Below are 24,175 nucleotides of genomic sequence, written 5' to 3'. Positions count from 1 at the left end.
AATACAATTATGAAGGAATGTATTTATAAAATATATCAAATCATAGATATTCCATACACACACAAAATAATAAAGCAATAGACACAAAATAATGCATGCCTATGGTAAAAGGAAAAGTCACTGTTTATTTGTGGTTGGGCTACTCCATCTATTAATAGAGTTTCCCCAAGTTGGTGACTGGCGTCAAAGTCAAAGCCAGTGACTGGTGAGTTGTTTCTAGACAGCAACAGCATAACATGCGTACATGTCACTGTATACAGTCCATGCACATGGTTCACTGAAGCGCTCACACATGGCACATTGCAACAGCTGTGATTCTAATGAATCCAAAGAGTTCAAATTGGTGCAAGTCAACGGAACATGGAGAAGACAAGAAAGCGGAGACGGCTGCTACGATGGACGTGTGTCGTCAGCTACCATGTAAGTGATTTGGCAGACACGAGGAAACACCCGATACAGAGATCAGACACGTGGGTTGACATGATCCCAGCATGCTCCTTTCATGTCTTCCATGGCAGGTTACATGAGTTTAGTTTCATGTGAAACTCCTGAAACCTAGGCTGTACGTTCTGTGTCTTTCACTTTGATTCAGTGCATTTATTTGTTTTGCTTGTTTGTTTGTTTTTTTGGGTTGTTTATTTACTTACTTACCTCAGCTTGACCATGCCATTGATCTGGTAATATGAGGAGAGTCATTTCACTGTTACTTAAGTGTCATTTCACTCTCCAACATCATTTGAGAGTAGAACTTTCGCAATCACGGTTGACCCAAATACTTTGCTATTACTGGACATGGCATTTGACCATGGTGACTTGAGTAGGTATCCCTTCACATGAAAGAGAGTATGAATTAGATGAATGTCATAGATGAATTAGTGCATATGTGCATGTGTGCATATGTCTACAGAAACATTGCTTATGTCTACAGACAGTTAAGTTATGTCTGTCAGTATTAACCCGTATTTACTGTCATTGAATGAAAATCATTATAGACCTTCACCTGACTGACCGTCTCGCCACACTTCTTCCATTGATTTTATCGCACAGTATAATTTGAATAGTGTAATTGTAAGTAACAGTGGTGTAATGCTATTATAAGTCTGTTACGAGTTGTCTTCTAGGAGATTGTCATGTTTTCTCAATTACCCATATCACTCATGCATTCAGAGAAGCAGACAGCATTCCTATTGAATCGTTGTGTAGAATGATGGTGAAGGGATTTTGATTTTAAACTTTATTAATTAATCCCAATGGTAATGAATTAAGAGTAGTGATATTATTATGATTATGATCATGATAATGATCATTGTTGTTATTGATGCTGTTGTTGTTGTTGTTGTTGTTGTTGTTGTTGTTGTTGTTGTTGTTGTTGTTGTTGTTGTTGTAGCTCTGAGAGCTCCACTGCCAATGGTGTGTGCTGGACCGTAGTGAGCCCCATCGTGTTCACCTATAAAATAGTCCAGTGTGACAACCTGCTGGATCCAGCCAATGGCACCCTGCTCTATGGCCACCTCAACGACACCGACGGTGACGAGCCCAAGTCCCTCGGGAGCAACATCAGCAAACCCATCCGACGTTTCATTGTCATGGATGAGACGGTCCATGAGCTCTACGGGGACAGGGTTACAGCATACCTGAGGGCCAGGTATAACACATTGCACTTTGGCTCTGAACATTAGCATTGTACTGTATTTAAGTTGTTTTTTGTCATAGCCTACTGTCAACCTATCCTTTTGTCCTGGTGTGTCTGTCTATCATGTTTTGTCCATTGTATGTTTGTCCATTGCATGTTTGTCCATTGTAATTGTATCAGATGCACTGCAAATGACACAGAACAATTTTCCAAAAGGACAATAAAATACTCTATCTGTCTGTCTGTCTGTCTGTCTGTCTGTCTGTCTGTCTGTCTGTCTGTCTGTCTGTCTGTCTATCTATCTATCTATCTATCTATCTATCTATCTATCTATCTATCTATCTACCTATCTATCTATCTATCTATCTATCTATCTATCTATCTATCTATCTATCTATCTATCTATCTATCTATCTATCTATCTATCTACCTAGGAAGGTCATCTACAAGATGCTGCCTCTGCCCACCACGGAGGAGCACAAGTCCATGGAGCTGGTCATGAAGATCCTACAGGAGGTCCACGACTTTGGCATCGACAGGGAAGTAGCCTGGCTAAAAACACACATCTCTTTACGGGTCAAATATGCTTTTTGGGTTCAGGCATCAGGTGGCGCAATGGCATCTAATGCCCATAAATGAATTAGTAACTGGTGGTTGATATGCTGCAATGAATATATGCTTGTTAGATAGTCCTCTAAAGACAAACAAAAAAATCCATACAATAGTGGCACTGGCTGTCGTGCCGCCCTGCTGGGTGTTAGTGCTGAAATGTCACTGACCCATACACACGCCTTTGGCTGTCAGTCTTACTCACTCTACCATACACACATACACTACAGACGTACATAGTGTACAAGCCTACTGTCAATGTGGCCTTGGGTACTTTCATTGATGCATTGATGCTATACAGCCCGATAATGTCTGCCGTTCCACCAGTGTCATTGAAAAGTTAAGGTGTTACACTACTACGTCATAACACGGGGTCTTTAGAAATGCACTACGACTTGGTTATTGCCATTCTGGTAACAGGAGATTTATATCGCTGTGTCTTAACAGGATAAAACAAATGTATTATGATGATGATGATGATAATGATGATGATTGTTGTTCTTATTGTTGTTGTTGATACTGTTGATGCTGTTACTGTTATCATTAGGAGGTCCGAGCCTATCCTGGCCATTGGTGGAGGTGTGTGCCTGGACATCGTGGGATTGGCTGCCTCACTGTACCGCAGAAGAACCCCTTACATCCGCATCCCCACCACCTTGCTGGCCTACGTGGACGCCAGCGTCGGAGCCAAGAACGGGGTGAACTTTGCTAACTGCAAGAACAAGCTAGGGGGTTACATACCTCCAGTGGCCGCCTTCCTAGATAGGTCTTTCTTGGCTACCGTGCCTCCACGGCACATCTCCAATGGCCTGGCTGAGATGCTAAAGGTACTGCACCTGCGGAGCAGGGGTGTCGTACAGAGGGGTTAAGTGTGACTGAGTCACCAGGGCCCTATGTATACAGGGGGCCCACACACAGGCTGATTTATGTAGATTACATTACATTACACTTAGCTGATGCTTTTTAAACAGCTCTGTGTAGCCAGAGTTTGGTAAATTGATAGGCTATTACAGGATTCAATCTTTTAATTCTTGAACTTTCCGTTTTGGGGATGTGTTCTCACATTACTAAGACTGCCATAAACCATTTTGGGTAATACACATGTTGGTTACATGATGTTTACTTTTTACTATTCTCATTTCAATATCCCACAGATGGCACTGATGAAGCACAAAGGGCTTTTTGAGATCTTGGAGACAAAGGGACCAGAACTTCTGGGGTCAAAGTTCCAGAACCAGAACTATGGTGGGGCTGAGGGAACAACCGACCAATCCCAGGCTGCCTCGGAGTCTACCCGGATCGCCATAGAGACCATGCTGGAGGAGCTGGCTCCTAACCTGTGGGAGGATGATCTGGATCGTCTGGTGGACTTTGGACACCTCATCAGCCCGGAACTAGAAATGGTTAAGTGAGATGACTTCAATGACATAATCATATACACAGAGGTGACTCAAGGGTCGGCTGGGGCCCCATACACATATTCAAAATAATTGAACCAAAATGACCACTACTGTAATAAAGTTTAAGTGGTTATTCACTATCTTGGGGCTCGGGGAACCCAAGCAGCTGCCCGCCTAGCCTGCTGACAAAATGCGCCTCTGCATATACAATATAAGTAAACAATGCTATTAGCCTCATAGATCATCTGGTGAAACTTGAGGTTATCTCGTCAGCTCTGAACTAGAGATGGTTAAGTGAGCTATAGCTTACATTACATACTAATATACCGTACAATCGAAGCAAGACAATAGCATCAGATGCTGGGGCTCATGGATCATCTGATTAAACTTGTTAGATGTGTGGAAACTAGATGCCATTTTCAGCCTTCTGTCGTGGCCCAACAGCTTGGGCTTTTTAAAAGTGTTTTTAGGGGGCTTTTCACCTTTATTCTTGACAGGATTGGGACGGACAGACAGGAAACAAGTAGGTAGAGCGAGGCAGGGAGGGATCGGCAAATAACCCAGGCCGGAATCGAACCCGGGTCACCGTCGTAGTAACCCAGTGCTTGACCATCAGGCCACAGTGGCAGGGCCCTGTATCCATGGTTTTGAAGTAGGTCACGCCATCAGTGTTGAACTACAGTAGATATGGTTAGGTGAGAAGGCTAACATAATAGCTATTTAATAAAAGCTATAGCAATGGCCTCACAGTCTGCAGGGATCATCTAATTATAATTAAAGTCACCACATCAGCCTTGAACATGAAATGGTTAAGTTAAGTGAAACAGCTTATACAATTAGACTTAATTTGTTCATCCAACCATCATAAACATATTTACATCTTTTCATTTTTTTGGTCTTAAGGGTATATTATTACTCAGAGTATAATATTGCTCAGAGTATAATTTCATTTTACATATACAATAAGATAAGACTCTCACACACATACAATAAGATCACTACACTCAGCTGAACATGATCCTCTGCCCATTTTGCATTGCAGAGGGTGCTGACGGTTCTGAAGGATGATGACTTGGTCATAAATGATGACATGTCTCTGATGATGTACAATACAGTTTAACATTTCCCATGTCCTCCTCTGCCAGTGACAATAAAAGCTGACTTGACTTGACTTGACCTATGACCTATTGCAATCTGATGTCCTATCCTCATGTCCTCTTGCCATCCTATCCTTCTGTTCTCTTGTCCTCTGTTCCCTTTCCCCTCTTCCTCCCCCAGCCCCTTCTCTCCTTACATTATTTCTCACACTCTCCACCTCTGTCTTCATGTCCTCTCCTCCTCCTCTCCCCCTCCTGTCCCACTCTCTTCATCCTCTCCTCCTCCTCTCATCATCTCCTGATCCTCTCCTCTCCCCATCTCCTCCTCCCCTAATCCTCTCCTCCTCCTCTCATCATCTCCTCCCCTCCTGATCCCCTGATCCTCTCCTCTCCGTAGAGGGTTCTTCCAGCCCTACTGCATGGCGAAGCGGTGAACATCGACATGTGTCTGATGGTGTACGTGGCGTGTGAGCGCGGGCTCCTGAGCGAGGGCCAGAGGTCAAGGGTCGTGCGGTGCATGCGGGGGCTTGGCCTGCCCGTCTGGCACCAGAGCTGCGGCCTGGAGCTGGTGAGGAAGGCCCTGGCAGACAGGTTGAAGCACTCGGGAGGCCTCGTCAGGATGCCTCTGCCCACAGGCCTGGGCACGGCAGGTAGCATAGCAAACCACCTGTGCTGACTTTATACACAGTAACATGATGCAGTGCTTATTCAAAACTTTAGAGAGTACTCTGGGAACAAATATGCACTAGAAGATTTTAAAATAAATTAACCCTTTAACACAACATTTGTTTATGTAATGGAAACAATACTCAATGCCAATTATGTTGGAGAGGAATTCAGATGTATTATATATTTTTGAGGTGGAAATATTCATAATATTGCTGTGAAGCCAACACTGCTGAACTGTTAAAGAACGTAGGGAAATTCCAATGAGTCTTTTTGTATTCCAAGTGTTGTTACTGTTTGGACTGGCTTTTTTGGGAAATGCTATGGGTGAGAATGAATGAGGACGGAGTGTAATAGCAAAAAATTAAGTCCGCAACACCAAACTCACGTTTCTCTTATTTAATGTGACGTTTCTGGCAGCATCACCTTCATCAGACAATGATGCATGCAAAGGAAGCAGACAGAATTGGGCCCAATCTCAATTCACCCCTTAGCCCTACCCCTTACCCCTCCCCCTCCGTTTTGTGTAGGGGTAGGGGTGTCCCAATAGTTGTTAAGGCAGAGGGGTAGGGGTAAGGGGTAGGGCTTTGTAGCCCTCAAAAAGGAGGGGGTCCGTTTGGAGGGGTAAGGGGTAGGGGTAAGGGTAGAAAAATACAAATGGGATTGGCCCTTAGTTGTACTGGTGTAAAGTGGCTTGGTGGTGTCAAGTAGGTTACCAATTGTCAACTTGGCTGTACTAAAATGAGAATGTGCTCAAAACATAATCTGGTTTGCCATGCTCTTTAAAAAAGCCTCATTATTTAGGTGTTCAACCCTGCTGATAGGTCAGTGCCATGACATAAGCTGCTTGGGCAGAAAATCAGAATGAGGTCGGTGTGCCCCGAGTTGACAGGATTGTCTGTTAGTGGCTCAGTGTAATGTAATGGGATATAATGGAAAATAGTTTGGCATGTCACTGTCATTATATGAACTGTCTCAAGTTGTGTGTGTATGTGTGTGTGTGTGTGTGTGTGTGTGTGTGTGTGTGTGTGTGTCTGTGTGTGTGTGTGTGCATGTGTGTCTGTTGTTCCACAGAAATCTTTAATGACACGAGCGATGACACGATCAGTCTGGCATTCCAAAAGTGGTGCGCGGACCTGGGAGACAAACACCTTTCTGAGTGACAAAAAGGGGAGCAGTGTTGCTAACCAACTCCGCCTCAACAACATACAACACTGAGCATACAAGTGACTGCACCGACCGAGCGTCTTTCGGATTCCTTAACATTGACATGCATGGACGTCATTGTTCATTAGGAAAGTGCTGACAACTTCAAACCACACACAGACAAAACCTACACACACACACACACGCACGCACGCACGCACGCATGCACGCACGCACACACACACACACACACACACATAGGCAGGTACACATACACATACACACTCACACACACACTCTCTCTCTCTCTTTCTCTCTCTCTTGCTCTCTCTCTCTCTCTCTCTCTCAACACACGCACATACACACACACACTGACAGGGACACCAATAATAAAATAAAACAACCACACAAGAACGTGAAAACGTACTTCACATATTTTTAATGTGTATAACAGTCCTCTCTGCTCCATCTCAACGTGCTGCTGCATTTTAGCAGATATACATAATGCACTGGTAAAGCTCTGGTTTTGGCAATCAAATGTCGCTGTCTTTGTACTTCAACAAACTTAATGTGGTTAACACTGTTATTATAATTCTTTTAAAAAGTGGTTGTCACATACCCACTGGCCTATGTGTACATCAGTCAGACAATCAGTCTGTCACATTCCATACTGTACCATCCAAACACCCCTAGCTGTGTTAAAGACACCAGACAGGATTTTTGTGCCATTTACCAAATGTATTGCATGCAAAGAATCAGCTGTACTGTGTAGTATATCAAAGGAGAGTGAATGAGTTATCCTACCAGAATATTCTAACCAAAATATATGCATAGCATTGCAGAGATCTTCCGAATTAGCATGACAACTGACTAACATTGGTCTGTCCAGTCTTGCAGTAGCCTGCTAGGCTATGTGTGAGGAGGAAGGATTCAATTGAATTATTTACAGAGAACCAGACCATTATGTCTTTGGTTGTAAATGTTTTTCTGATGGTACAGTAGGCAGTGTGCATTTCCTCACAAATTAGCTTTTTTTTTTACCACATGGACACTTCAAAATGGTACAGAAATCCAGTATAGTGCCTTTAAGTTAAGCTTGTTAAGGTCCAGCCAAGTCTACTGCATTTCAACAATTGAAGGGTGGGCGACTTCAGTCAGAAAAATTGAAACAAAAAATGAAATTCTTACAAAAATAAGAATCAAAGTTTACTTTTGTCATCTAATCTACAAACTGTGCTTTAATTTTAGTCGATGCACGTGTACAAAATGGTGATGATATCTTATTTTCAAAATGCAGTAGCATACAACGGCCAATATTCCTCGCATATTAAACCAGATGTAGCCTACTGCGTGACCTATGGTTACCAATCCAGGCGACTGGCATTAAAGTTAACATGATTAGTGCCTTCTTGAGCTACTGTACACAGTACATAAACACAATGATAAATTAACACTTGAAGAGTACTATGAGACCATATCACTCTAGAAGGTGTTCAATTATCTCTCTAAGTGTCCATTTCGCATTGCGTTTTTTTGTGTGTGTAGGGTTTTTGAAAGTGCGTGACCACTGAAGAGACAATGTCAATGTGGCTAGGTAATTATTGCTAAATAATTAGTAGTCAAACTTTTAAAATCACCCAAAGTTCAAGTGTAAAATATTCATGTAATAAAATATGTGCTTGCATACATGGGATACAGTAGATCTCAATGATGTTGGCAGTGGACACTGTTCTTCGTTCAAAGAAAAAAAAGAAACAGAAAGGTATTCCACTTGTAAAAGCGGGAAACATTTGGTTGCATTCACCGAGGTCTTATTTTACTAATAGGTGGTCTTCATATCCTGTCCACCCTATGGGGAAAAACTCCTCTATGCTTGTAGCAAGCATAGACGCAAAAGATGCAAAGAATGTGCCATGCACTTGCGAAGAGAAACCTTATTTTAATCTTGTGCTTGTCAAGAGAGACGGCTACGGTATGTGGTTCCATGTTGGCATGTCCCCACTGTCATCTCTTGGGAGAGCTAGCCTAGCGGTCAGCCTGCTGCCTCTAGCGCAGACCGGCCATACACAGAGGTGCATAACGTAGAAGTAGAACCACTGTTACGGATGTAATTACAACACTAGTACATGCAATAAGTGGTGTAACAACTAATATTATGTACTATTGTTGCAATTACATCAGTAACAGTAGTTCTAATAGTACTAATACTACACTAGTACATGGAATAAGTGGTGTAACAACTGTTTAATATTATATACTAGTGTTGTAATTGCATCAGTAACAGTAGTTCTAATACTACACTAGCTGTACAATCTAATAAGTGGTGTAACAACTGTTTAATAGTATGTACTAGTGTTGTAATTGCATCAGTAACAGTAGGCTTTTACTTTCTACACCTCTGGTCAAACACCGAACCCACTCAACAGGAGGTAAGCAGAGGCATCATTCCATTGGTAAAATACTAACAGATTAAGGCACTTCCTTGTGAATGCACTTTTGCTGGGCTGCAAGAGACTGCTGTACAAAGTAGTAGGCCTACCTATTCATTCCAAACGCTCTGTAAAACAGACTTGTACGAAATTCCGAATTGAATGAATTGAAATTCACAGTAATGCCATAATATGAACACGAGGTGGTGGTGTTCTAAGTACTCTCAATGGGTGGTCTAGATTAAATTCAAAGAAATTCAATGTAATGACAAAATGGGAACACTAGATGGTGCTGTATATTTATCAGTATGTGTCTATTCCCGGCACCTGTTGGGCAGCTTCCATCACCACCTAGTGTTTACTTTGAATTTCAATTCATTCAATTCAGAATTTCGTACAAGCCTGCTGGAAAACAGTACAAGAGGATGCTCACGACTAGAATAATAATTATTATTGCATAGTTATATAACACAAAGGAAACCTTGCATCAGTCGTACTACGTCTCTCAGTAGAGTTGTGAGAGGTACGGTCAACTGTGATATCTCTACATACATCGGAGTACTGTGTACAGTTGTATATTAATATTAAACAATCAAATATACAATACAGTACAGTACAGCTTATTGTTACATACTTGACTACAGTCATTTCTATGATATACGGTATGTGTTTAAAAAAAAACTAAGATTGTTAGCAGGTATAAAACATTCGTTATCAAAAAATATGTTCAAATTAATTGGACTTCCTCCAGTGTTTTTGACAATATCTTTTAAAAAAAAAGTCTCACAACAGGCTCCCTGTATTCCTTCATATTACATTTGAACATTTAAAAAAAAAAATCCTGAATATCTTTGACACGGAGAGTGGAGGGATAGCAATAACACAATCGTAACAAGAAATAATTAAATAATTTAAAGGCTATATCATTGATACGAAAAAAGAGATTTTTGAAAGTGGGAGAGAGAATAAGATACTTATATTAATCTAGCTAATGTAATGCATTCTATCATTAATTAAAATGAAATAATTAAGAATCAATAAATGAATGTCAATTCATTTTGTTTTCAAGAAGGGAACACCAGCCAAACTCAAAGAGAAATGTGCAGTATTCGTAAAAACAAAGCAGTAGTTCAACGCCACTCATCATCACCTCACCACAGATAGATAAATAAACCACTGCTGGCACCTGGCACCTCACACACTCACACATACAAATGGCATGTGAGCTCACACACATTAATGTGTATAAGCACACCTTCTCAACCTACTGAAACCCATTATATTACCAGCCCCTGCCTGAACACTACACAACACCACTGCAACTGATGACGTGAGAGATTCGGAGAGTTCCATTAGATGGTTATTCAGTTATAGGATTTCCCACATTAAAACCCCTGCGTTATGAAACACCCTTAAAAAGGGAGGCAACGAAATACTACATTTTGTTTGTTTGTTTGTTTGTTTGTTTGTTTACCAAAGTGGTGATGACCGAGTCAAGAATACACTGTGGTCTGTACTCTACTGCACTGGCTCACTAATAGCCACTGAAATGGAGTTCGTTTGAAAGGTTCACATTCTTTATACACAGTAACAACTCTTTTACTCAAACTTTCACTCCTCAACAACTTCACCTGTGAAACGTCAAAAGACTTTCCTCTGACAGCACTTCCACAATCATTTGGCTTATTGCATAGCTTGACACTGGACATTGTTAAGTGATGTGAGCTCTCATATATATATTGCTAAATATATCGTGATATTAGTCTCTGAGGTCTGAAAAAACACAACTGCTTGGAGTAATAGCACAACCGACCCACCAACCAACCCACTGAGCACTGGAAGAAAGAAATCACATCTCACAATTCACATGGTTATAAACCTTCACGATTTGCAAAATCATCAGCCTGTACACAAACTATTCAAATTTACTTCAAAATCACACCAAAGTAGATACTGACCCTGATTCAGTTTGAACGTCACCATCTTTGTCATGAATGAAACTATACAGGTTTAGGGGCACCCATGGGAGAATGAAGGAAGGGAGAGGAGGGAGGGAGGGAGAGCAACCATAGTAAAAAAAAAAGTGTAAACATTAGAGAAAAAAATAAACATATATAGTATATACTTGTAAGTAATCAAACGTAGGCCGTGCTTCTATTTAATGAGGGGGGGGGATAGGGGTTGGGGTTAGTCCAGTTTGTACACTCTCAGCACAACACCTTATGGTGTGGCGGTAGCACAAAAGCCGAATTAGACTATGCTCCCTTGTCTACTGCATAGCCCGCTACATCGGAAAGAGCAACGCCACCTTCACTACCCTACGTGTGTAGTATGTCGCAAGAAAACATTTTGGACATGTCACACAGGGAGGAGGGCACATAGAGGGGAGAAAACCCTACGCCATCCCTGTCCCCTCAGCACAGCCACATACACCATATCGGTGGCGGTGTCACCGAGAACTTAAGGGCAACAGAGAGAAAAGAGAAGTAGAAGTATAGAAGGAGAGAAAAAGAAGAGTGGAGGAAGAGTGCTATGCCATTCCCGGGCAGCAGATGGCACTAAGCTAACCGAAGCTAAAGCTAGCAGCCGTGGTCGTTCTCCTCCATGCTGATGCTGCTCTTGCAGCTGCTGTCCTTGGAGGTGGCGGGGGACGCGGAGGACAGCAGGGGGTCCCCGCTGCCCACGGGGGACAGATTGTCGTCCATCAGGATGTCGTCCAGCTTGGCCGAGGAGGAGCACGAGGAGGAGTTGAGGAGGTGTGTGTGGTGGGGGTGCGCCGCCGCCGCGTGGCCCTTGTTGTGAGCCAACCCGTAGGTCGAGGGGTCGGAGTGGCCGTGGCCGTGGCCGTGGCCGTCGGTGTAGGAGATGGTGCCGTCGTTGAGGTCCAGCGTGGTGGGCCGGGTCATGTCGCCGCCGGCGCCCCCTGCTGGGTCGTGGTGCTGGTGCGGGTGCTGGTGGGGGTAGAGGTCCTGGTTGCAGTCCCCTAGCAGCGGCTCCTGCTTGATGGGCCGGCCACTCAGCTCCGAGCCACACAGGGAGGACGGGGCCACAGCTAGGCCGTGGGCACGCGCCTGCATCTCCAGCTCCTGAGGAGACAGCAGGGAAATTGACAGCAGTGAGACATAATGATCTACTATAGCAGTGAGACAAAGTGCAGAGAGAGAGAGAGAGAGAGAGAAACACCTCAAGTGCCACACAGGGTGGATGGGGCCACTGCCAGGCCATAGGCACGTGCCTGCATCTCCAACTCCTGAGGAAACAGCAGTGAGATTGACAACACTGAGACAATGACCTCGTTAACATCAGACATTTAATTCAGAATGAACTCACTTTAATTCTGAAAACGCTCTGAAAATGTCATGTAAACACTTCACAATTCAGAATTATGTAAATGAAAGACCAAAACTAAACTCGGCGAAACTACTCAATTCAGAATTTTTATTCAGAATTTAAAATGTCATGTAAACGTAGCCATTGATCTGCAACAGCCGTGAGACCAACTGCAGAGAGAGAGAGAGAGAGAGAGAGAGAGAGAGAGAGAGAGAAAGGTCAAAGGTCACACAGGGCGGATGGGGCCACGGCTAGGCCATGGGCATGTGCCTGCATCTCCAACTCCTGAGGAGACTGCAGTGACATTGACAGCACTGAACAGAGGTGTCAAAAGTAAAAACAATAAACACACACCACAGGTCACTTATCTGAGTAACCAGTAGACCAGTGTACTTCTCTTATGATGACCTGACTGCACTGGTTGGATCAAGTTTGTGGTGGGATCTTGTAGGCTTATATTGATTTTTCAGTAACAACACAGTCTATCTACCCATTAGGTACAATGGAGTAAGAGCTATGTAATATCATGCGCTAGTGTTGTACTTACACCATGATTTTACTTTTAGTTTTACTTTTGACACCTCTGGCATTGAGAAATAATGATTTACTATAGCAGTGAGAAAAACTGCAGAGAGAGAGAGAGAGAGCTCAATACAAGTGCCACACAGGGTAGATGGGGCCACTGCCAGGCCATAGGCACGTGCCTGCATCTCCAACTCCTGAGGAAACAGCAAGGAAATTAACAGCATTAAAGGGACACTGTGCAGGAAATGGTCAAAAAAGGTACTGCAACTCTGCTGCTCATTGAAACTGTGTCACCTATTGCCAAATTTGACCTTTTCATGATGGTTTACTAAGTAAGAAACTAATATTTTATGGCCCAAGTACAGTCATTTTTGCAGCTAAAAATGGCTATTTCTGGAAATTGAAAATGGCGGACCATGGAGAAGATTCCCCTTTTCATGTATGAAAAGTGCAATTTTTCCAGTCAGTCATAATGAATACTTAGAATTTCATGGTGGTGGTAAATATTCATGAAAAAGGTAACATTAGTGAATGGGTAGCATGAATTCTGGAAATAAACAACTAAAAATCTCACACAGTGTCCCTTTAAGACAATGGCCTCGTTAACATCAGACATTTAATTCAGAATTAACTCACTTTAATTCTGAATAAAGCTTAATTCTGCTTTGAAAACATCATGTCAACACTTCACAATTTGGAATTAAATGAAAGATCAAAAGTAAACTCGGCGGAACTATTTAATTCCGAAGTTTTAGTTCAGAATTGTAAATGTAGCCATTGATCTACTATAGCCGTTAGACCAACTGCAGAGAGAGAGAGAGAGAGAGAGAGAGAGAGAGAGAGAGAGAGAGAGAGAGAGAGAGAGAGAGAGAGAGAGAGAAAGGTCAAAGGTCACACAGGGCGGATGGGTCCACGGCTAGGCCATGGGCATGTGCCTGCATCTCCAACTCCTGATGAGACTGCAGTGACATTGACAGCACTGAACAGAGGTGTCAAAAGTAAAATCAATAAACACACACCACAGGTCACTTATCTGAGTAACCAGTGTATTTGTCTTATGATGACCTGACTGCACTGGTTGGATCAAGTTTGTGGGGGTCCTTGTTAGGTTTATATTGGTTTTTTTTTCAGTAACAACACAGTCTATCTTAGCCTGGCTCTCACGCACACACCTCGCACAAGGGTCTGGAAATCTTAGACGAGCCCGAACGGAATCAGAAATTTCACAGCCTGTCCAATCAGAATCGCGGGGCGGGATCACGGGGCGGGGTATATACAAGTCAGTGGTTGAAGTAGCATGATTAAAAAAGCCATGTGATTTCTCTGATCAGGTTCGAACTGTTTTGAACACACCCACGCCTTTCCAGAGCTAAGCGATTGACAATGTTCCAGACCATCGTGTGAGAACCAGGTTAAGTCTATCTACCCGGTAACACTTTATTTTAGGGATACATCTATTAGCACTAATACATACAATGTTAATGCTTGCATAAGTACCTTGTAAGGCATGTACTAAGCCAATGCTAAGGCCTACTAGGTCCTTACTAAGGTTAAATTGGTAATAAATCCCTTATTGTGCATGAACAAGACATTTGCGAATACATGCCTAACAAATGTTTGATTTTGCTTTGTACATACCTTACATGTTACTTATCAGTCCCTCCAGGATTTTGCACTGGGATTTTGTGATTTTTGCGGTCAAAATGCCTGATTTTGTGGCGGCATTTTCTCATTTTTTGCAAAGATTTTGCGACATTTTCTCATTTTTTGCAAAGATTTTGCATCCCTTTCTGGGTTTTTTTGGTAACTGAAAACCACAATCAGTCTAAGCAGGCTTAAGACAAAAGAGAGAGAGATTCAGAAACACACTTCCTATATAATAGAATAATAAAATATTGTCAAAAGCTGTCAGAGCGTCTTATTAGCCAGTGCGTCCAATGTGTAAAAAAAAATCATGGCCGCGACACTCAAAAATCTCTGTCGATATTTTAGAACGACTTCGGGGGAAAACGGGACAGCGCGTTATGAAAAAATATTTGTGGGTATAGCCTACCACTAGGCCTAATGAAGAGCGTCGCGGGGTACAGTAGCCAGGCTGTATGCAAGCGTTACCCATGTCACCTGTTGGAAGACGCGTCTCTCTCTCTCTCTCTCTCTCTCTCTCTCTCTCTCTCTCTCTCGTGCTCGTATTGCAAGCTGTTGCATATTATTTGCTTGATGCAAAGTTGTGATGGCATACACGCTCTCGTTGACATGGTTGTGTGCATGGTTGCATGGATTCGCAAGACTTTATTGCAATAACACAGTGAAAGCGTGGAAGGGCCGTTCACTTCCTATCTCGGTGTCCTTGACTGAAACAAGTTGCAAAACTCCACACTTCCGAAACCTTTGCGATCGGCACTACAGTGATTGTTATCAGAAGGCTTGTGCCTACGCATAGACATAGACCCTTAAATTACAAACATTAGCGAACATTGAAAAAAGATCAGACAACGACCGTCGGGTAGCATGCTCATGAAAGCGACAGGGGAGAGTGGAGAAGTTCCGCAAACATGTAGCCTAACGTAAGATGTTTGCTACTGTGCGACAGTACCGCCACTATTTCATGACTGCATACACTTCTTCGTCATGGATAAATGGGCAACAATACTTTTTCCACCCAGGATTGCACTGAAAAGTAGGCTACTGCTGTTAAAAAAAGGTCATGAGTGTGCAGCACCGACGCCTGCGTGTATGTGTGAGGGAGGGGAGGAGAGACGCGGAACAGCTGAGATGAGGGTCGCGACTTCCGAAATAGCAGGCAATTCTTTTTCAATGTTTCAGTGACATATTAACAAAAATGCTTCGTATTGGTTTTCTTCTCCGGTGGTATTGTAGTCACATTTTTTATTTTTTTGACGAAAATATAAATCAATAAACTCCACAGAATGTTGAAATTTTGCGGGAAAAATGCGGCTTTACAGGAATTACGCGGCATCGTGAAATTATGCGGAATATCGTTGAATTTGCATGAATCCACGCGATCGCTGAATCGCGAAAAACTGGAGGGACTGACTTATACAGGAACATTGTATGTATTAGTGCTAATAGATGTATCCCTAAAATAAAGTGTTACCATCTACCCATTAGGTACAATGGAGTAAGAGCTATGTAATATCATGCGCTAGTGTTGTACCTACACCATGAATTTACTTTCAGTTTTACTTTTGACACCGCATGCATGCATGTGTGTAATGGCCTTTTACCTGTATCCGTAGTATGAGGTGTCTGTTTGCGTGCTCCAGCTTCTTCTGCCTGGTCTCCATCTCCTTGGCCCTCTGCTGTTCTCTCTGCAGCTTACGGATGTAGTCCACCGAGGCCTTCAGGATGGTGCCCTTGTTCCAACGCATGTCACTGTCGGGAACATATAGTAGCCTACATGACGAATGGGTATGTGACTTATGATTATGGAGAGGGAGCGCACGTCTTCAGGATTTTATCCTCGTTCCTACTACGCACATGGGTGCCGCTAGGGGGGGAAAGGTGTTACAGATTCGACTAAGGGCCCAAGCACTGACAGGGGCCCAAAATTTGAAAAACGGAATTATTTACTGTGAGAGAGATAGATGAAAGCAATAGAGACCAACCAAGAAATAGAGACATAGAGTGAATGAGAGAGAGAGAGAGAGAGAGAGAGAGAGAGAGAGAGAGAGAGAGAGAAAGACAGACAGAAAGAGAGAGCAAGAGCGATAAAGAGGGCCTGATCCTAAAAAGGGGGAGAGGAGAGGGGCAAGTATGGCCCTCCTCAGAGCAATTTGTAGAAGAAGAAAGGGAGGCAGACTCACGGGTCATTTGACTTGGGGATTAGAGTGCCCAGCTCCTTGATGCGATCGTTAATATTGAACCGCCGCCTCCTCTCGACTGCTCAGCCGTGGTGTTTTGGGATCACACAGGGAGAGAGAGAGAGAGAGAGAGAGAGAGAGAGAGAGAGAGAGAGAGAGAGAGAGAGAAAGAGAAAGAGAAAGAGAAAGAGAAATAGCAGTTAGTTACCAGAAAGACTGGAGAGCGTGTACAACAAAAAATGGTACCCCAAACACATGTTGTGTGGCCTTGTGGAGGCTGTGTGTGTATTTCTGGTAAATGCGAATGTGAATGTGAACATAATCCAGAGTGACATACTCAAGTTGTGATTGTCTTTTTTCTGCCGCTCCTTGGCTAGCGCTCGGACTTCTGCTTCTGGCCAAAGAGAGAAAGCACAAGCGCACAAAACAAGACATATTCTCATTAATGGTAGAGTATCGACTTGATCACACACACGGAGACACAGACACAGACACGCATGCACGCACGCACGCACGCACGCACGCACGCACGCACGCACGCACGCACGCACGCACGCACGCACACACACACACACACACACACACACACACACACACACACACACACACACACACACACACATACACACACACACACACACACAGAGATCATTCAGATTTGGCTCATCATTGACAAGGCATGCAATCAAACAGGGCCCTAATGGTGACCCCTTCCCAAATGGAATTTATCCTATCCTATGGATGTGATGTATGGCTGTGAACAATTTGAATGATGCTTATCTCTATGTTACAGGATAGTAGGGCTGTAGGTAGTGGCTACAAGACAGTAGAGTGACAAAACATATCCCAAAAAACATCTTTCACCCATTTAATACTACACTATTTTACAGTATGAGATGACAAAGATGCTATGTGAATCTGCTATAGATGCCATGTGGTTGACCACACATACCGACTGGGAAGCCCTCGGGTCTTTGGTAGTTGTCGAACTTGCCACAAGATCCAGGCTTGTCCATCATGTGCATCATGGGAGATGGGGTCACTGTTTTGCACATGGCACAGTATATTAATGTACACGTGTCTTTTTATCAAAACATATAACATGGGCTAACAACTGCTTTTGGCACATACTGTAACATGCAATCATTCTACACATTGGAGATATCTTGTTAAAGCAAAAAAGGCAACAATGGAACACCACAATCTGACTGGGAAATGGCTGACATGGTGTGCTGTAACTTGTGGGGTTATGATACTATGACGAAGCCGCATTTGCTATGTTTACATGACGCTTTTAACTTCAAATTGCTAATTCAGATTAAATTGTTCCGTCAAGTTTACTTTGATCTTTCCTTTAATTACGAATTGTGAAGAGTTTACGTAACGTTTTCAAGGCGGAATTAAGCTTTATTCAGAATCATAGTGAGTTAATTCTGAATTGCTTAATGTCTCATGTAAACATAGCAACTGTCTTTGGTGCTAAATGAATGAGAACAAAAGCCAATCTTGCTGTTTTCATGGAAATGGAAAAATGGCTACGGTAACTCACCGGAGTATTCCCTTTTGATGTTGGGCAGGTTGGCAGGGCAGGAGTTGCTGATGGTCAGTCCGGGAGGGCCCATAGTCTGGTTATACATCTCCAGGAGGTTAGCAGACTGAATCTGTGGAAATCATAATCATACAGTATATTGTAAAACACTTTTTTGGGGGGAGGGGGGGCAGGACAGTGAAGAATGGGACAGGAAATGAGTGGGAGAGAGAGACGGGGGAAGATCAGGAAATGACCTCGGGTCAGGCATCGAACCCAGGTCCCTGGCGTAACAGTGGAGTGCCCTACCGGTTGAGCCACGGCAGGGCGGTGTAGTGCATATTATAAAATTTTTGGACATCACTATTTCCAGTCTAGACTGCATTATTGTATAACATCTTTTCCCAGATGGGCCCATCGGCTGAAAAGACACAGCTACATCATAATAACATTGCTACGACATTACCAAGAGCCTTGAGTAACAGATCGAGACATGATCATTACAATTTTGGTGACAGTAAGGTTATAAAAGAGGCTCTGTGCAAAAGGGTTACGCCAACCATTCACTAGCAGGAAGAAATCATATAAGCTCACTACCACTACCACTACCACTCCCACCACTACCACCATTACCACCACTACCACCACCACAGTCATCATCATCATCATCATCATCATCATCATCATCATCATCATCATTGTCTAGATTGCATTATTTTAAGGCAACCGCTCATCAGCAAGAAGTCAAGCTCACACCACCACCACCACTACCACCACCACCACTGTAACCATAATCATTACCATCATCATCATCATCCTCATGGACATCAGTGAACATTTTTGAACTGTCAAAAATCTCACTATATCCATTTTGCAGAATGCATTGTGATTTCAAATGATCTCCATCATTAGCATTATCATCATCATCATCATCATCATCATCATCATCATCATCATCATCATCATCATATTGAGCTTATTCACCTCACCTACACCACCACCATCACCACCATCATCATCATCATATTGAGCTTCTTCATCCTCACCACCACCATCATCATCATCATATTGAGCTTATTCATCATCCCCTACCACACCACCACCACCACCACCACCACCATCATCATCGTCGTCATCATCAACATCACGACCACCACAACCACCCCATCACTACATCCATCACTCCATCACCACACCCATCATTCCATCCATCACTCCACCACCACCACCATCACTCCACCACCACCACTACATCCATCACCATCACCATCACCACCACCACCAGTGTGTCTGCTCTTTCCTGCTGATGGCAATCCCATGTTGGCACACACTGCTGTGATGCAGATACTGATGCCAGAGAGAGCCGACAGCTGGCACTGCCATAGCTGGCATGTATGCACCCTGCTCTGAGAGCTAACAAGATGACAAGATGGCATCCTCCTCTCACTCCGTTCCTGCCAGGTGTTGATTAGCATCAGAGTTGCCCATTGCCAACCAACTTAGTTCCTAATTAGCTACAAAGTATAGTTTTGGTAAATGCGGCATGGGTGGGTGATGGGCCTTTGGTGGGTCTCAGTAGCCTAGTAAACTAGCGCCACCCGCTGGCGGTCCAAATTTTTGACCTGCGCCTGGTCTAGCGTTGATCCATAGCCGTGAAATGCCAAAATGCCCCGAATCTGGAAAACCAATCACAACGCAGAGATTTGTTTTGAATCACCCGGGCAGGGTTTTTGAGGGAGTGGCGACGAAGCCCGCGACGCTGGGAAAGCACAACAACAAGAAAGATGGCGCTGATTGGTCAGAGCGTTGGCCTATAGGCACAGGTACGGTTTGAAAGACAACCGCTTGTTCTCATCAACAATCTTTGGATGTATCATTCATCGGGGCCAGACTAAATTAAACATCCAATCTCACATTTAGTCTGGTTTATTAGGCTATAGTTTTGGTAAATGCTGTACGGGTGGGTGATAGGCCTTTGGTGGCAAGAGGTGGGTGTCAGGCCTTAATTACTGCCCATATTGAGTAATACTTGGTATGGTTTCTGCCGACAGACAGAGGAAGCAGTCAAGAGAGTCTTCGCTCACCTGTGAATGATTAATCTAAACTTGAATAACTTGAACTTGAACTTGATAACTTGAATTTCTATGAAAATATAATACTAATATTATTAATAATAATAGCATAATATCATGTTGCATATACAGTAGTTGTATGTGTTGCTATACTAGAGTAATAGGTGGGGAAGATGTGTCCTAAGGCTTGCATTTCCCAACCTACATTGTTATGATCATAGACTATAGAGTCCGCCCACAGGAAAGGAAATTAATGGGACAGTAGAAACATATTGGGGGTAGCAAGACTTGATTACATGACATTACACTAAGCTGACGCTTTGTATCCAAAACAACTTACAGTTATTTAGGTACAGGGTATTGGTCACAGGCCCTGGAGCAATGTGGGGTTAGGTACCTTGCTCAAGGGCACTTCAGCCATGGATGAAGGTACTGATAAGGGTGGGATTTGAAGTAAATTACAAAAATCCGCAACACTGTTAATGCTCCCAGTGATTTATTTGTGCAAATAAATCACTGGGAGCATTAACAGTGTTGCGGACTTCTATCATTTACTTCAGTTACTTTATTTTGTCCAGCACCTGTGCCACTGATGTGTGCTCATTGTCTACCTTATTGAAGGGTTGGATTTGAACCTGCAACCCTTTCACCTAAAGGCCAGCGATGTAAGCATTGAGCCATGGCTGCCCTGGCCTGATGCATGGAATGGAGTGAAGTGCAATAAAGTGAAGTGAAGTTGAGTGAAGTGGAGGGGAGGAGAGACAGAAGAGAGCACTGATGGAGTGGGTGCCAGAGGAGTTTGGGATAATAAGAGAGAAAGGTTTTTTTTGTTTTACCGAGTTGGCAATCTGAAGCGCTGGGTCCATGAGTCCAAGAATATCATCGTTGTAACTCGACTCCAAGCTAATAATATCATCAATTACGTCGTCCATCTGCAAAAAAATTACAAAAAAAAATCAGAACTGGGTCATATTTTGAGTCTCTATCTTTGATTCATAGGAATGGTACTTTTCTGTTTCTATTCCTGGTGGCTGCATTACAAAGTACATTACAGTACATTACATGGCATTACATTGAGCAGACACACTCTTTTAGTCAAAGCCACTCATATAATCCGATTTCTTTTCAGTCACATATCTCAACGCAACAGAAAAAAAAACTAAGAACAAAAGAACCATTCTTGAAATGACTGGTAGTGGAATGCCAATATACAGTATACCCGATGAGTTATGAAGTATAAGTTCCTCTGTAAGTTCATGTGTCTATACATAGAAATGAATTTGATGTGTGTGTGTGTGTGTTGATGTGTGTGTGTGTGTGTGTGTGTGTGTGTGTGTGTGTGTGTGTGTGTGTGTGTGTGTGTGTGTGTGTGTGTGTGTGTGTGTGTGTGTGTGTGTGTGTGTGTGTGTGTGTGTGTGTGTGTGTGTGTGTGTGCACCTCTTTCTCTGTAGAGTTGAGGGTCAGTAGGGCCATAGGGCTGTTGGGAGCGCTGCTCTTGGTGTGTGTGTGTGTGTGTGTGTGTGTGAGTGCGTGTGCGTGTCTGTGTCTGTGTGTGTGTCTGTGTGTGTGTGTGTGTGTGTGTGTGTGCACCTCTTTCTCTGTAGAGTTGAGGGTCAGTAGAGCCATAGGGCTGTTGGGGGCGCTGCTGGGGTGTGTGTGTGTGTGTGTGTGTGTGTGTGTGTGTGTGCGTGCGTGCGTGCGTGCGTGCGTGCGTGTGTGTGTGTGCGCGCACCTCTTTCTCTGTAGAGTTGAGGGTCAGTAGGGCCATAGGGCTGTTGGGGGCGCTGCTGGCGGGTCCCGGAGGCATGCCCCCGTGATCAGGACCCTGGTTGGGGCAGGGTAAGCTGACGGCGGACTGACTCCCCACTCCCAGCTTGTTGAGGCTCACGCACGGCGGCTGCTGGGCGGTGTTCAGGTAGGCCTTCACCTGCTGCCGCTGGGCCTGCTGGATGTGGTACTTGGTGGGGTTCTCCAGGTGCGTACTCACCTGTGGAGGTGGGGGAAGAGAGAGAGAGGGGGGGGAGAGAGAGAGAGAGAGAGAGAGAGAGAGAGAGAGAGAGGGAGAGAGGGAGAAAGAAAGAAAGAGAGAGAGAGAGAGAGGGAGGGAGGGTAGAGGGAGAGAGAGAGACAGAGAGAGAGAGAAATAGCAGCTAGTTAGCAGAAAGACTGGAGAAAATGACAGCAACTGACATGGTACCCAAACACATGTTGCGTGGCCTTGGAGGATGTGTGCGAGAGAGAGAGAGGAGGAACGGCGACAGAGAGAGGGATGTGAGACCCTAATGAAAGATAGCGGATGGTCGGCACAAATGTAATGTATATGCTCACGCATATGAGACTATTATGATATCTAGATGCACAACCTGGGATAGACATAATAGCACAGTAGTGGGTTACCAGGCATACAAGTAAAAGTGGCAGACAAAATGGCTGATGGGACAGCCATGTTGTTCTCCAACGACGAAAACAACAAGAGTACAAAGTGCAAAAGTGCAACTTTTGCAAGATGAAACTAAATTCAAGTCTATTAAGGAGAAACAAACAAAATGAACAATAAACAAAAGATAAGATATCATCGGATATGTAAAATTCTGTTACTACCCCTATGAAGGCTACATTACCTGCAATTGTCAAAAACACAAACCGTGAGTTCCTCACCTTACCACTGAGCTCCTTACTCCCTACCCATACACACAACCAAATGACCAAATAAGAGATCTATGCATAGAGATCTATGCAAAATGGAAACATGTATTGGATGCAAGCTCAAGCTCACCTGATAAAATGGCTGGTAGTCAAGCATCGCTAGCATAGTATTTCAGTGGAGTAAAAAAATGAAGCTGCTGTGTTCTCTCTTCAGTCTGTAGCCTGTTCTAAATACTGTCTCCTAGTCCACACAGCTATCTCTCCACGCCATGCTAGGGGGCTTTTTAAGAGGCCTGTAGTTCATTGGCTATGCATGAAGCACCGTCATCAAGAGACACAGACAGAGGGGCCTATTTTAAGTCTGTGGGTCCATAGCTCCTAAGCAGAGATCAATTTTAGGGTTTTATGGTCCGCTGTGACGTTAGCAGGACACAATCAGCTCTTTTTTCGCCCCGACAAAGCAACTCGTCACCACACGGACTCTATAGCCTCAAGACAGGAACACAGAAAAACAAACAGACAAAAGTAACACTTTCGAAGTTTCTAAGCGCCTGAGGGAGATTGGTGACGCTGCAGAATGGATGACCACCAGCTACCTCTTCTCCTATGGCAGGCTAATGCAGTGGTTCCACATTTTGTTTCTGGTGGGACTCCCTTTTGGACCTAAGAAAGTTTTCATTACCTGTATTCCAAACACCAAATATTTGTGTACCTTAGTATTACTAAATTTTGATGTCAAATTCACAGGAAAAGTACATACATTAATTTACCATGTAGGTGAATACTGTTGCTAACTAATTCATGGATTGGTTATATTGTATTATATGAAAGCATATAATCAAGGTTTTATGCAAACAGGAACGTATGCCTACTCATATCTATTTTCCTGACATAGTTTTCCTAATGCACGGTCAGATCTAGCTCTATCATCATCTGTAGCCTAGCAAACTAGCCCCTACACATTTAATCTCACATTTAGTCTGGTTTATCAGGCTACATAGTCTGATCAGTTTTTTTTAGAAATGGAATTGCAACAGGCTAATAATAGGCTAATAATTTCGCTAATCTCTGATTTGATTAATTAATGTAATTGCCTTCCTTTCCTAATGGGTCTCCTTAGAGTGAATAAAGAGGATTGGACTCGTTATGTGCGTGGAATGTGAAATATGTACACCTAACAAATACTGAGCGGGGAAAGGTTACCCTGAGCCAGGTCTGGACTGGGGGAGAAATAGGGCCCAGGCACTTTTGGCTTGAAGGGGCCCCGCAAAAT

General features: G+C 43.5%; 2 protein-coding genes across 6 annotated transcripts in view; one reads left to right on the top strand and one right to left on the bottom strand.

Annotated features, from left to right (window-relative positions):
- The first annotated feature begins 178 nt into the window (after positions 1-178).
- On the top strand, positions 179-6,908 carry LOC134456902 (2-epi-5-epi-valiolone synthase-like). The gene is made up of 7 exons (XM_063208538.1): positions 179-420; positions 1,388-1,645; positions 2,068-2,173; positions 2,791-3,069; positions 3,397-3,645; positions 5,137-5,389; positions 6,480-6,908. Exons 1-7 carry the CDS (start codon positions 245-247, stop codon positions 6,566-6,568), a joined length of 1,410 nt encoding a protein of 469 aa, XP_063064608.1. The 5' UTR covers positions 179-244; the 3' UTR covers positions 6,569-6,908.
- Positions 6,909-6,967: 59 nt separating this feature from the next.
- LOC134456901 (microphthalmia-associated transcription factor-like) overlaps positions 6,968-24,175 on the bottom strand; it is a 61,239-nt gene continuing 44,031 nt past the window's right edge. For 2 of the 5 annotated variants that reach the window (XM_063208533.1, XM_063208537.1), the window contains exons 3-10: positions 21,989-22,243; positions 21,093-21,188; positions 18,206-18,317; positions 17,609-17,698; positions 16,994-17,047; positions 16,660-16,735; positions 16,081-16,249; positions 6,968-12,066 (exon numbers count right to left, since the gene is read on the bottom strand). In XM_063208533.1, the coding sequence (XP_063064603.1) occupies positions 11,560-12,066; positions 16,081-16,249; positions 16,660-16,735; positions 16,994-17,047; positions 17,609-17,698; positions 18,206-18,317; positions 21,093-21,188; positions 21,989-22,243 (1,359 nt within the window). In that variant the 3' untranslated portion in view covers positions 6,968-11,559. The remainder of the gene's footprint in view (positions 12,067-16,080; positions 16,250-16,659; positions 16,736-16,993; positions 17,048-17,608; positions 17,699-18,205; positions 18,318-21,092; positions 21,189-21,988; positions 22,244-24,175) is intronic. The other 3 variants (XM_063208535.1, XM_063208534.1, XM_063208536.1) reach the window with 3 other exon arrangements.

The sequence above is a fragment of the Engraulis encrasicolus genome, chromosome 10, assembly GCF_034702125.1.
Source record: "Engraulis encrasicolus isolate BLACKSEA-1 chromosome 10, IST_EnEncr_1.0, whole genome shotgun sequence".
In the NCBI taxonomy this organism is placed as follows: Eukaryota; Metazoa; Chordata; class Actinopteri; order Clupeiformes; family Engraulidae; genus Engraulis; species Engraulis encrasicolus.
Note: the sequence above shows the minus strand (reverse complement) of the source record. Positions and strands in the feature narration are given on the sequence as shown.